Genomic DNA, 13,209 nt, shown 5'->3' with positions numbered 1-13,209 from the left:
TTTCTCACCCGAGTGAACCAATGGATAAGACTTGACAGCTCACAAACCAAAAAGCTTCTATACATCCTTATGGAGATTTATAGGCATGGACCTTAATGACGTTCCATTCATGTACCTCATATTTTACAGAAATTCACACTACATTTTCAAACTGTGTACATTCTTTAAGAGTCATTAATTGTAGTTATATAATTGTGAATGTAAAGGATGTTTTTTAGAAAGGATTAAAATTATTTTCTCGAGAATTGCTAAATAAGGACTAAATTTAGATATGCATTTGCAATTTTATGTTCATTTATTTACAAATATACAAACGTCCTCGTAAACGTTGCACTTTACATGAGTTTATACAAATGTTGTTTGATGACTATTCGTGAAAAAGCTGCAATTTTCTGAACACAAGTCATTATAATATATTCAAGGTAGTCACCAATTACCAGCTCTTCCACCCACCACTGGATCCACCGTTACTCCATCCTCCAGAGTGACCTCCAACGCTTCCACCAGTCGACCATCCGTTTCCACCGCCATAACCTATAACAATAATATGAGTTGAATGTTCTGAACAGAAAACAATGTCGAAGATGATGACTAACCTCCTGATGACCATCCCTTTCCACTGCCATATCCTCCACCCGAGCTCAATACCTTTCCGGCTCCAGACCATCCCTGGCTTCCACCCGAGCTCCATCCCGAAGAGCTTGGCCAGCCAGAGCTTCCCCCATTGCTCCATCCACCAGTATTTCCAGACCACCCTGAACCACCACTTGACGGCCAGGCAGATGCACCGGACGACCATCCGGAAGACCCAGCCGACGGCCATCCCTTGCTCACAGTGTTAACATGGCTGTACGACTTAGCGTAGCCTCCACCATTTGACCATCCGCCTCCAAGGCCTCCCGAGCCTCCTTGGCTCCAACCAGATCCTCCTTTGTTCCATCCGGAACCTCCCTTATTCAATCCGGAACCTCCCGTATTCCAGCCGGAGCCTCCTTTGTTCCATCCTGATCCACTTGAAATGCCCTGGGTCCAACCACCGGATGATGGCCAACCCTTGCCGGATGAAATGATCACAGCACTACCACCTCCATGGCCACCTCCGTAGCCGCCTCCTTGACCGCCTCCGTAGCCACCACCATAGCTACCTCCACCTTGGCCGCCAGAGCTCCATCCACCCCAACCGCTTTCAGCACCTTGGAGATCGTCGGAGCAAAGGGCTGTCACCACCAGGCAACTGACAAGAACCGTGAACTGTAATGAATTCGTTAAAAGATTTATGTGTTGAAAATTTATGATCAGAAACAAAAACAGGGTTAGGGGAAAGGACGGCTTCGGTGCTTCTTTACCTAAATATTATCGTCAGGGGGTACCATAGATAGTATTTTATGGCAGTGGCTTGAGGAGTGAATCCTGGATAAAGAGCCGCCGTGTGTTAAATCAATGGGCATAGTAGTACGGTCATAAACAGGGATCAGATGGTATAATGCCAGTTTGAAAAATTATACTGCCACACACAATACTTAAATTTACAATTTATTCTCGTTCTATTTATCTCTACTGAAATCTAGCTCTCACCTCTTCTTGTTCAGTGTTGAAAAAAAAAGATTTTACGAAGGTCACAAATGGAAAAGTTCGCGAGGCGTTGTAAATTTCCGCGAACTATTCCTGCACATTTATTAGAGACCCGCTTTTCAATAAAATACATGAGAAGATAGAACTAGGGTTCCTTCCTCCATTTCCTTTCTCCTACGTCTGAAGCATCGCGTTTAAATCTTTGGTATGAACAGGCCTGAGGTTTCTGAATCATCTTGCCCCTTAAATGCAGCACAGTAGGCGTTGCCGTTTTGATATATTTTGCGCATCTCTGATGTGCAACATGTTATTTGGGAAGGAAAATTATGGAGGAAAATCTATCATTTAGATTTCATTAACTGGCTGTGTTGGTGTTCATAATCATTTGTTTGGAAACAATCGTACACGTGATCAAAACCCTAAATATTTTGATATTCGGTGCAAAAACGAAAACGACATATCCCCTGATACTTTTGTGATCTTCCTAAGTTAGTTTGAAGGGTGTCTGTTGGGTTGATTCAAATAAACCTCACTGGAACTCTTCAAATGAGTTCTATCATTTTTTAATTGAGCTCAGCAATCTTTCACAAACAGTCAAAGGGGCTATTAGCTGATTGCCGAGTGAAAAGAGTACCATTGAGCTTGCCACACAATATGCAAATGCATGCATTGGTTGGAATAATAAATAGCTCTCAATTAAAGTGGCACCATTACCAATCCGACGCCATAGGCGACATTAGGGACAACGGGAGACCAGTAATGCCAGAGAGGAATTTCTCTTTGATTTTCCGTCGCAAGTAAAATAATAACTGCTTGTCGAACAAGTGTCGAACGACACTTGTGGTGGAAAACTCGAACTCGGAATAAATTTTAATCCAGGCCCTGATTGAAGGATCTGCCAAATGTTGCTTATCGTATTGATCATCCTTGGTATTAGGTAAAGCAGCCCGATATTCGTGATCGGGATTAAATCCGGGGATAATATCGGTTGGAGCTTACCACCATTGATGAAGCAAGTTTGTAGAAGCATATGGAAATGATGTTTTTTTTTAATTCCTCCATACAATATTGATCAAAGTTGTGTATATGATTATAAATTGAATAAACAGGGTTATATATTCGAACAAATGCTCACTGAATTAATGAATGTAGTAAAGTTTGGAATATCATTCAATACCATGTTTTTGACACACTCTACCCATATCCATCGACGTGTTTACATGATTATTTGGCAGATTTTGTATCGTAACCGAAAACAAATTAAAAATATCCCCTAAATATTCTCGCAAATTTGGAACGTTCGATCAATATCCTAAAAGAATTGATCGAGAGTTTCTAATTTGAGTGGTTCAAAACGGTTTAGGGAGCGGTTATGTTGCAGGACGTTATGTCGTTTTTCACTACTCAACTACAACTACTCTACTAAGCAACTCTAAGTTTGCTCTTGTAGAATTCATAGAAGGATCCATATAAAATTGAAAACACAAAGATTCATAAATACCCGGTGACAATCCCTAAGAAAGTGTGAATTATCCATACAAAATATTAATATGATTCATATTTATGTAAAATTTAGCATCACAATTATAAAAATGTACCGTATGGATCAATTTCCTAAGTTTAAGGTTCATTTTTTAACGTTTCATGGATCATTGGGTAATTCATAAAATATCAATGCTTATTCTTTAGAACTTGAGCGCTACATTTTTATAAATTTGTTGTTAAATTTGACACATTTACATGGACCATATTGATATTCTTTATGGATCATTTACACCTTTTTAGGGATTTTCATCGGTCGGGATCTTATGGATCATTTGGATGTTATTTTATCTTGCCCTGCATGCGGCTCCATTCAACAGCAAGATCAAATTCCGTCATCATTCTGAATTCAACATATTTCATGTATGATTTTGTATATTCAAGAGAATGTTTGCCACTGTACTAGAACTACAACTACTCACCAAAATGATTTGAGCTACTCAAATCAGAAACTCTTGATATTTTTTTTATGAAATTAAACGCATTTTCCAAATTTGCAATTATATTTAGAGGTTAATTTCATTTTTGACACTGAAAATGCAAAAAAAACTGTAAAAAAATATAGGCCATAATCGTTGACACGGCACGTAGAATATGCCTTTTGTGTTTTTGAGTCAAACACTCAATAAATCCTCAAATTAGCATATTTTGTCGCTAAAAACTCCAATAGTTTAAGAAGAACTCGTGTACAGCAAACCTTTCAACTAAATTAACACATCATTCTCGCAATCTGAAAATAAATTGCCTACCAATTGAACTTTTTTAATGAGCAAAATATTGAGCTAGTCTAGAATTTCGAGAAAAACCAATTTACTTATTAAATCTGGTATTTTTTGCAAAACTACACAATTAAATCATCAATTGAATCATAAGCTCGACAGCAGAGGAAATTTTACTCGTTTTTCAACAATTCTGTCGTCAGTAATACACAGAATTTTTAAACTATGAAATACCAACGTAATTTTATGCACTTTCTACCACCAGAAAAAAAACCGTAGGTGAATTTGTAGTAGTTATTTAGAACACTTCTCAACAGATGAGATGAACCAGCCGACGGCTGAAAGTTTCTTTAATAAAAAAAAGATCAGGTATTCTCAACATGGTAAATTCTTCTGTTTGATAGTCTTGTTGTATTACATATTGTTTTAAGGGCTGTAGAATTTCATTTACGATATTTACGATTTATTGAATAAAATGTTTCAATCTTTTGCGATCTTATGCATTCTGCATTCTGCATTTCTGCAATTCATTTTTGTAAAAATTGGTCTTTCCAATAATCCAATGCGTCACCACACACTTTTATATTCTATTTGTTAACAACACATATTATCCTTTTTCACACACCTTCAGCATCGTTCTAGTTTGAATCCTTTGATCCTGGTATCCTACTCACAGAAACACCACAAAACAATTGAAAAGATGTGTTTTGCCCGGTTAATCGAGCTTAACTGTACCGGCAGCTAAGAACAGTCGGTGCTTTTATATTGAAACGAGAGGAAAAACGCAACCCCTTCGCCGACGTCGTCGTTGTTGTTGTTATTAGCTACCCCTGTACCGCAGCTCGTGAGCACCACCCCAAGCTTTCTAGGTAGTATATCCCAAACAAAACCGAGAGTGAAACGAGGAGGATGCTTCTCGCGCCGATCTCAACGATTCAAGTGCGCGCCAAATGGTGCGCCCTCCCGCTCCTCCGTCCCGCCGTAATTCAAAAGCGTGAGCGCCGCCCGCCGATAGTCAGGCTGGTTTTTCTTTCCTCCCCATACATAGAAGTTTACGTTCTGCAATGATTTTATCATCATCAACTGCTGCAGTAAGCAGCAGCAACGATAGTGCCAGCTACAAATTTAAATATTAACAAAAAAAAAGCTTCAACGGCCCGGATCTGCGATGATGAGCTGAGCATGGGCAGTTCCATTTGTTAAGAGGCAACTGCTTGAGAAGGCGGATAGTTGTTGGGTTCCTTGTGCTTAGGGGTGGTCAATTACAGAATCATAAACCAACAGTGCTGGTGTAAGAAAAAAAATCCTCATATTAAGAGACTTTTATTCATTGGTTCGTTCGTCTCTGGCTGAAAATTTACAAAACAGGAATCGTAGAAAAGTAACAGAAACAGCAGAGGGTAGAGAACTACTTCAGCCTAATCGCCCATTTCGGTCCTATCGAGCAGAAAACTTCAAATAAATCCATGATGTTAGAGTTATCAAGTCAATTATGCGTTTGGTACGATACTTTAGTTAATAAGCTACCGAACGAAGTCAATGAGAACGCTTGGTATGAAGGTTTGCACCCATTATTCCCAAAATCAAAAGAAGCGCTCCGACCGAATCAATTTTTATCTTCATCCGATAGGCCGAAGTGAATTCTTTGGCGTTTCAATACGTTAGGCCGAGTTTAGAATCCGTAGGCCGAGTTTGGCGTCAAAAAGCAGTGTTAGACTTTTGAAAATATCTCAACGATTGGTTTCTCTTTTTCAAATCTTACGGTACGTACGGAAAGGTAAATAAATTAGGAATCCATCAGTGATAATAACATTCTGTTTGGTGCTAAACTGCGCTAGATTAAGAAAGAGTAAGTGCGGGTTGTGCTTAATAGGCCGGAAATAGGGTAGTTAACCCTATAAGGAAAAAAACAAACCGGTATATAAACACTAGATTCAGCTTGAATTAGGGCGTAACAGCTTTTGTAAACAATAACTGCTCTCGATGATTTCTAGGAATTCAAGGCACGTCCACGCAAACCAAGCATCGGGTGCTGAAGTCTTCCCCTACCCGACGGTGATGTTGATATGCGTGAGAAAGCGTTGACTTTCTAGAAATCATCGAGAGAAGTCATCATTTACGAAATCTGTTACGCCTTATTTGCAGCTCTACACACAAAAAATCTCGATTACTTTTTTAAAGGGCGTATCAGCTTTTGAAATCAATGCATTTGATAGTCGATTTTCGAAAAAGCAATCGAGATATTAGGTATGAATTTTAGCTATCGCGTAAAATCTTCTCACGTTTAATTAACTATAGTTGGTAAAAGTCTGTTCCATTAAGAATTTGGCCGCACAAAATAGGTCATTTCTCCAAGGTGAAATAAAGTACAAAAACGTTAAAAGTACCATTTTGTAGGATTTTTGTTTAGCTTTAGGGGAAAAATACAACAAAAATTATTCGTCAGCTTTTCGGATGAATTTTCGAACTCTTTGCGGAATACCTCTCATCATGTCGTGCACATTAGTACTGTCAAACTCATCTACCATTCTTTCACCAATTCTCCAAATCAGATGATATTTTGATTGTTTTGCCACATTTCTTCAATTTGCGCTTGATAATTGCCCAAAATTTTTCAATGGGACAAAAATCTGGACAATTTGGTGGATTGATACTTTTCTCAACAAAATCGACATTTTTCTGCTTATACCATTCTGTGACATTTCGGCTGTAATGGCACAATTTTGTTTTGAATTTCATGCTACAACATAGAAAAAACCACCTACAACGTTTTGACAAGTCGAGTTGTACATCGGGCATGTTATATTGGAATTTTTTTCTTAATGACATAATCAATGAGTGTTACATTGGACGATTTGATACTAGATTCCCTTTCACAGATGTCATAGTAGAGTACCTAACTTTAGATTGGCCCCGCCTTTAGAAAATGAGCACCAATCATGTTGGGCAGTCCGAATGACCGAAGTAACAAACATGTACCCATCATTTCAAACTGTACATTGGAAAATTTTTTACCTATGATTATCTTAAATAAATGAAAGTAAATTTGGATGGATGTTTTTGTATCACATACAATGAAAGAAGAGCAATAGTTTGTATCGCTTAACTCGATTTGTTTACATTGGTTACATTGATCTATTTGAAAAGTGACGCAAGATTTCTGCTTTATTTCGATAATTTTCAGCCCAAAATATTAATTATTAAGCTGTTGGCAGCCCTGCAACCAAACAGATACAGGCGATGTTTTTGTTGCTTAAAATAAATCTTTAGTGGTTTGTGTTCTTCATTCAAATATCTAAATCTAACAAAGGATTTTTTTTCTAAATTTTCAAAATTATCAAAATGGCGGCGTTGAAAAAAAATGACCGATTTTTCGTTGTAAAAATCGAGAAATTGCAAGATTTTAAAAATTCTATGTTAGATTTTAGATAATTATTTTACATCGCTGACAGCATAATCAGCAAAATTGAGCGAATAGTCTCCAAGATCCTTATCTCACAAGTCAAGAAAATGTGGTTTCAAGACGATGAAACGATGAGTTATATTTAAATGCGTTTAACACAAGACTAAGAGCGACTCATTCATTCTTCTATTCCATACACAACAACGTTCTAGAAGGTATTCTTCTTATTGTGCTTGTCAAGCTTATTTCTTATCGTATATTAGCTTATTGCGCGCTCTCAACTTAGTGTTCTAGATTCCACAGTTGAGCGATTCTCTACAGATTGACGAATTTTTTAATTTTTTTTTAATTTGTCGGCTCCGATTTTGATGAAAATTTGCACAGTTGTTCTTTTTTAGTAAAGATGCCAATTTGTGTTATCAGTTCTTCAAATTGAATCACGACTACTTTTCTAACAGGGCCTGTGTAAAAATAGTACTAATGAGACGCTTTGTTCGATTAATTTGGTGTCTTGAGCAAAGTTGTAGATATTATTTTGGCAATAATGTTAAAAATACACACTGTAAAAAAATTTGTTTGTTTCAATGAAAAAAAAATATATTTCTTATTAAAAAAATTAATTTCTCAAAAAGTAAGTTTTTGAAAATTTTTGTTTTAAGCCTCATTAAAGCTCACAATATTTGCTACAAACTGGCAAAGTTTGGTGATAGTAAACTCAAAAACAAAAAAGTTATGATTTTTTGAAAATTTCACGATTTTTACATTTACATTAAAAACACATGTTTTTCAACCGTGTATATTTTTTCAGTCATTGCTTTTTTATTTTGCACAACTTTCTCGAAGACACCAATGCAATCAAGCAAGCCGTTTTTGCAATATAGATATGCTTATTTCATTAGTGTTTTTCTACACAGGCCCTATTGAAAAGTTAGGATTCATTACATCTGATACCATGAAAAGGTATCGTTACTAACAAAACTAAAAAATTCATTTGATGAATATTGAGCTAGAACTAAATAAAAGTGAAATGATGCTCAAACTAGCGATTAATTTTCTTTTTTATTCATTGTCTTCAATTTGCATAGTTGTATCAGTGATCTTAACGGTAATAAGTCAAATACTCAACACTGTAGTAGTGAACACCAAAAACATCTGTCTGTACCTAATGTAGAAATTATACCTATCGATCTGATACTTAAATGAGTTTGAATGGTGAAAACAAGCAGTTGATCACAAATATTGCTTTTTACCGCATACATCTTAAAAAGTTATCATAGGAAATAAGTGTTACACCATTTGGTTAAAAGGTAAGCATAACCTTCAGTTGTATATCAATGAAATCATTTTTAAAGATTATTATTTTTAATTTTTTAATACAGGAAGCAGCATGAGTGAACGAGCATGTTTTATCAGGTGCATTCGGCCGTTCGAGGAAGTCAAGTGCTCGAAAGAGCTGAGGAATATTTCGAATATTACCATCCAGAAATTAAAATCGATTGGATATTTTGAAGCATCAGGATTGAATACTGGTTTTCGCATTTGCACGTCCTGTCGTCTTCGTGTTGATAAACAAGCTCTTTTCATCTCAAACGAGGAACAGCATGTTGCCGGAAGCTCAAAGATGCCAATTACAGTGATAGTACCTGTCGTACCGAGCTGTGAAAGCCTTACAACTGTACCATCAATGACATCAGTTACTTCAGTTTAATCGTACCAAGAATTTACTCAACCAGTCAACATCGAGATATTCAACCGAGGCATTGCAGGAATCCAGGTATCACCGATAGACGTGGGAAAACTCAACTACATCCACTACCCCGAAAAGAAGCACCGTGAAATCAACGAAGGTATTAGAAAGAATCTTTTCAACTTCGAGCCTGAGGCTGACGAAGTGAATGAACTCAAAGAAGTTTTAGAAAACATGAAGGAAAAGTTTTCCAATGCATCCACTGCAAGAAGTGAAAAATTATTAATTTTATCGTTATTGCCTTATTCATGGTCAACACAAAAAGTAATGGATCAATTTAATGCTAGTATATATATTGCAACAGAGGCTAAGTTGATAAAGGAAGGTCATTCGTCAAAAACCGCAAAATATGGCACAGCCTTAAGTGATGAAACAAAATAGGCAGTCATAATTTTTTTTGAAGATGATGATATAAGCCAGGCATTGCCCGTCAAAAAGATTATGTGTCTGTGCAGAAAGAAGGAAAACGACAAGCCATTCAAAAAAGATTACTAATGATGACTTTGAGAGAAGCTTATCAACGATTCAATGAAATTCACTGCAATGTAAAAATTGGATTCTCTTCATTTGCAAAACTCCGCCCTAAGCAATGTAAACTTTTAACCAGCTCTGGAACCCACAATGTTTGCGTGTGCACAACGCATGAAAACATCAATCTAATTTTACACAGTTTGAAAAAACTTAACCATTTAAATGATGTAAAAACGTTTACTGACAGCCTACTTTGTGAAAGACTCTTCCGCATTAGAAAACATTTTATTAAAACAATTAGAGGAAAAATGCATTGATCAGCTTTCATTTGAACAGTGGGTTACCACGGATAGATGTGATTTAGAAACTATTGTAAAGCCTGCAGACGAGTTTGTTTCATTTTTCTGCTTGAAATTGACAAGTTTGATACCACATGATTTCATAAAAACACAGCATCTAATTTTTTGAAAACTACACGAAATTATTTGCAAGATGGTGAATTTTTAGTTACTTGTGATTTTTCCGAAAACTACAGCTTTGTGTTACAGGATGAAGTTCAGTCTCATCACTGGAATGTCCAACAAGCTACCATTCATCCATTTGTTATATATTTTAGAGAAAATATGCAAGTTAAACATTTAAGTTTTATTATAATTTCTGAAGAGTTAAGGCATGACTCAGTGGCTGTTAACTTATTTATTTCTAAAATGATAAGTTTTTTACGCATTAACCAAAGTAAAAATATCAACAAGATTAATTTTATGTTCGATGGAGCCGCGTTACAGTACAAGAACCGGAAAAATTTTGCTAGCCTTTGTAAATTTAAATCAAAGTATGGAATTGAAGCCGAATGGCATTTCTTTGCAACATCACATGGGAAAGGTCCTTGTGACGCTATTGGAGGTACAATAAAACGTATGGATACTAGAGCAAGTTTGGCCAAAGAACGTGAACATCCAATAAAAAATGTAAGAGAGCTTTATAATTGGACAAATAATCGAAAAGAAGAAGAATTAACAAAATTATCATTTAGTTTTGCCACAACAGAGGAATACGAATGTATGGCTTCACACCTCAACGAGCAATATAATAATGCAAAAATAATTCAAGGAACTCAAAAGTTTCATTCTTTCATTCCTGTATCAGAAAATAAAATTAAAGCCAAACGATACTCAAACTGTAATGATAATGATGCCAAAATATTCGAAGTATTTAAGAAGTGATGTAAATAAAAATAGAAAGTAAGTGTATTACAATGAAAATAAATTATGTATCATTTGTCCATAAGGTTTTCGAATAAAAGAAAAGTAAAAAAGAGCAGATAAATGTATTTTGTGGATTTAAGTTGAGATTTTAAAATAAAAAAGTAGTCGGGATTCGCTATTACAACTATTACAACCCCAATTACTTTTCCGATAGGGCCTGTGTAGAAAAGCGCTTATAAAATAAACATGTTAATACATTGCAAAAACAGCTTGCTTGATTACTATGGTGTCTTCGGAAAAGTTGTGCAAAATTAAAATGCACGGTTAAAAAAAAAATATTTTAATTAAATGTAAAAATCGTGAAATATTCAAAAAACCATAACTTTTTTGTTTTTGAGTTTACCATCACCAAACTTTGCCAGTTAGTAGCAAACATTATGAGCTTCAATGAGGCTTGAAACGAATTTTCAAAAATGTACTTTTTGAGAAATTAACTTTTCTAATAATAAATATAATTTTTTTCATTGATACAAACGAAATTTTTTACAGTGTATATTTTTTACTCAATTGCCAAAATAATATCTACAACTTTGCTCTAGACCCCAAATCAATTGAACATAGCGTTTCGGCAATATATATTTTTAAACTCATTAGTACTATTTTTACACAGGCCCTTTTCAAAAAGTAGTCGTAATTCAATATGAAAAACTGAGAGCACAAAATGGCACCTTTACTAAAAAGGAACAACTGTGCAAAGTTTCAGCGTAATTGGAAATGATCGGTCAGGATCGATTTTCGAATCTTCGTGGAATGCCTCATGGGAGCTTTCGATGCCTGTACCATTTTTACATTAGTATAATTGTGTAGCAAGTACAATCATATAGGTACTCTATGCCCAGGGAAGTCAAGAAATTTTACAACCCGAAAAGTTCTTAGACCGAACCGGAAATCGAACCCAGCCACCTCCAGCATGGTCTTGATTTGTAGCTGCGCCTTTACCGACTGAGCTAAGGGAGGCCCCAAATAGAAGGTATAAAGATGCCGAAAATGCAATAAAAAAAATCGATTTTTTGAATCCCACCAACAGGTGTCAAGAATAAATTGTGATCATGTATCAAGAAGGTTAAATATCGACTTTCCAATTCTCATCGCTCGATTTACGACCTTGGATTTTTGATTATTCAGCTAACTGAAGGGTTAATATGTTAATGTTCATGTAAGTTGAGTGATCTAAAATGTTTCCGGTAACATCTACGGAGAGGCATTTGGAGTGACACTTATGATGCAATACGGTGACGCACTGTTGCGTAACTTGATGTTTTATTTACCTTGACTCCTTGAGCCGTCGCTCGCCTTATCGGATTCAGTGGCTTTAAATTGTTTATAAACAACGTTTGGTTTACTGCCTCATTGGTCATGAATTGGGCGCAGCATTTCCTTGTTACATTTATGGTGTTGAACTAATATTTTCTATACCGTTCTAGTCTGCTGGTTAATTTCCTACTCGGATTGATTTAATTTTAGGTCGCAAAAGTTGACTGTAAATTGACTTTAAGAAAGGAAGCTCGTCATTTCACTGTAGGGCATTTTGACGAGGGTCGTTCCGTCAAATGTTTTTTTTAACTGTCGTTAATTTCACCGGAGGGCAATTCGCTGCCAAAACAAACATGTCTTTTCGTCATTAGCAGCTTCCGACTAAGATTTATTATTCTTCATAACAGTTTTGAGAACCAGAGGTTGAATATATGATCTTCATTATTTTTAATTCTTTTAAAAGCTTTTTTTATGTTGGGTACGTTACCAATGCGTCCATTTATTTGATATATTGTTTATTATATAAGTAATAGATAATCTCTTTTTCTTTAAATATGTGCCATCAAAATTTAATTATTTAAGGGAAATTGTATCTACTAAGAGACAGCATCAGTTTGTTTTTGTACTAGTAAAAGCTGAAGAAGGTCCAGCATTATTTTTCAAAGCCGGGAGAGGACAGCAAGCATATTTGCCAACAGATTGAGCATCGAAAAATATTGAAATCGTTGCTACACCCAACCGGGGAATGTAAGATTATATTACAGAGTTACATGAAACGTATACAGAATTTGCAATGTTTCGTGACATAAACAGAATCTGTAATGCGGTAACCTTATGTCAGTTTATTTTTCGAACAATGTTTGTTTCCTCAAATGCATTGCTTCTTGAAAATAATCTCGTGAAGGTTTTATAAAATAATATATATTCTGGAAAAAATTGCTTGTACACTGCAGTTCATTGCAAAAACTTCCATTGCCATTTTATGAAACATATGCAGAGGATGTAATAAATCCAACCTTACATTAGCTGAAACAGAAATGTGATTTTCGTGCAAAATTCTCAGTAGTGGGTACGTACTTCGGGGTGGTATATAGAATAATCAGTTTGTTTACATACTGCTCCTTTGTGATTGACGTGTGAACAAATCAAACTGAACATTGCATTAGGTCCTAAGTAACATTGATCGATTCTCTTCGTCGACTTTCTCTTTCGTTAATAACTTGAGCACATAACCGT

At 35.8% G+C, this 13,209-nt stretch overlaps 3 protein-coding genes across 5 annotated transcripts in view; 1 reads left to right on the top strand and 2 right to left on the bottom strand.

Moving 5' to 3' along the window:
* The window catches only part of LOC135698986 (transcription factor Maf-like), a 197,038-nt gene that overhangs the window by 23,414 nt on the left and 160,415 nt on the right, over positions 1-13,209 (top strand). The window lies entirely within an intron of this gene.
* Positions 277-4,557, bottom strand: LOC135698944 (keratin, type I cytoskeletal 9-like). The gene is made up of 3 exons (XM_065219093.1): positions 4,459-4,557; positions 597-1,251; positions 277-534 (listed from the first exon to the last, which is right to left on the bottom strand). The coding sequence occupies exons 1-3, from the start codon at positions 4,465-4,467 to the stop codon at positions 434-436; spliced, it is 765 nt and encodes a 254-aa protein (XP_065075165.1). The 5' UTR covers positions 4,468-4,557; the 3' UTR covers positions 277-433.
* The window catches only part of LOC135698883 (solute carrier family 35 member F5-like), a 96,618-nt gene continuing 83,851 nt past the window's right edge, over positions 443-13,209 (bottom strand). Inside the window, exon 9 of the mRNA XM_065219030.1 lies at positions 443-455. The gene's annotated coding sequence lies outside the window, so the exon portion shown is untranslated. The remainder of the gene's footprint in view (positions 456-13,209) is intronic.

The sequence above is a fragment of the Ochlerotatus camptorhynchus genome, unplaced genomic scaffold (genome assembly GCF_037179485.1).
Source record: "Ochlerotatus camptorhynchus isolate MF236.1 unplaced genomic scaffold, CSIRO-AGI_Acam_v1.1 ptg000008l, whole genome shotgun sequence".
Taxonomy (NCBI): Eukaryota; Metazoa; Arthropoda; class Insecta; order Diptera; family Culicidae; genus Ochlerotatus; species Ochlerotatus camptorhynchus.
This window is presented reverse-complemented; position numbering and strand designations above follow the sequence as displayed.

Excerpts from the sequence above, each read along its gene's own strand:
- LOC135698944 (XM_065219093.1), bottom strand. Across the intron at positions 535-596 it reads AAAGGGATGGTCATCAGGAG|GTTATGGCGGTGGAAACGGA; the intron begins GTTAGTCATCAT and ends TTATTGTTATAG.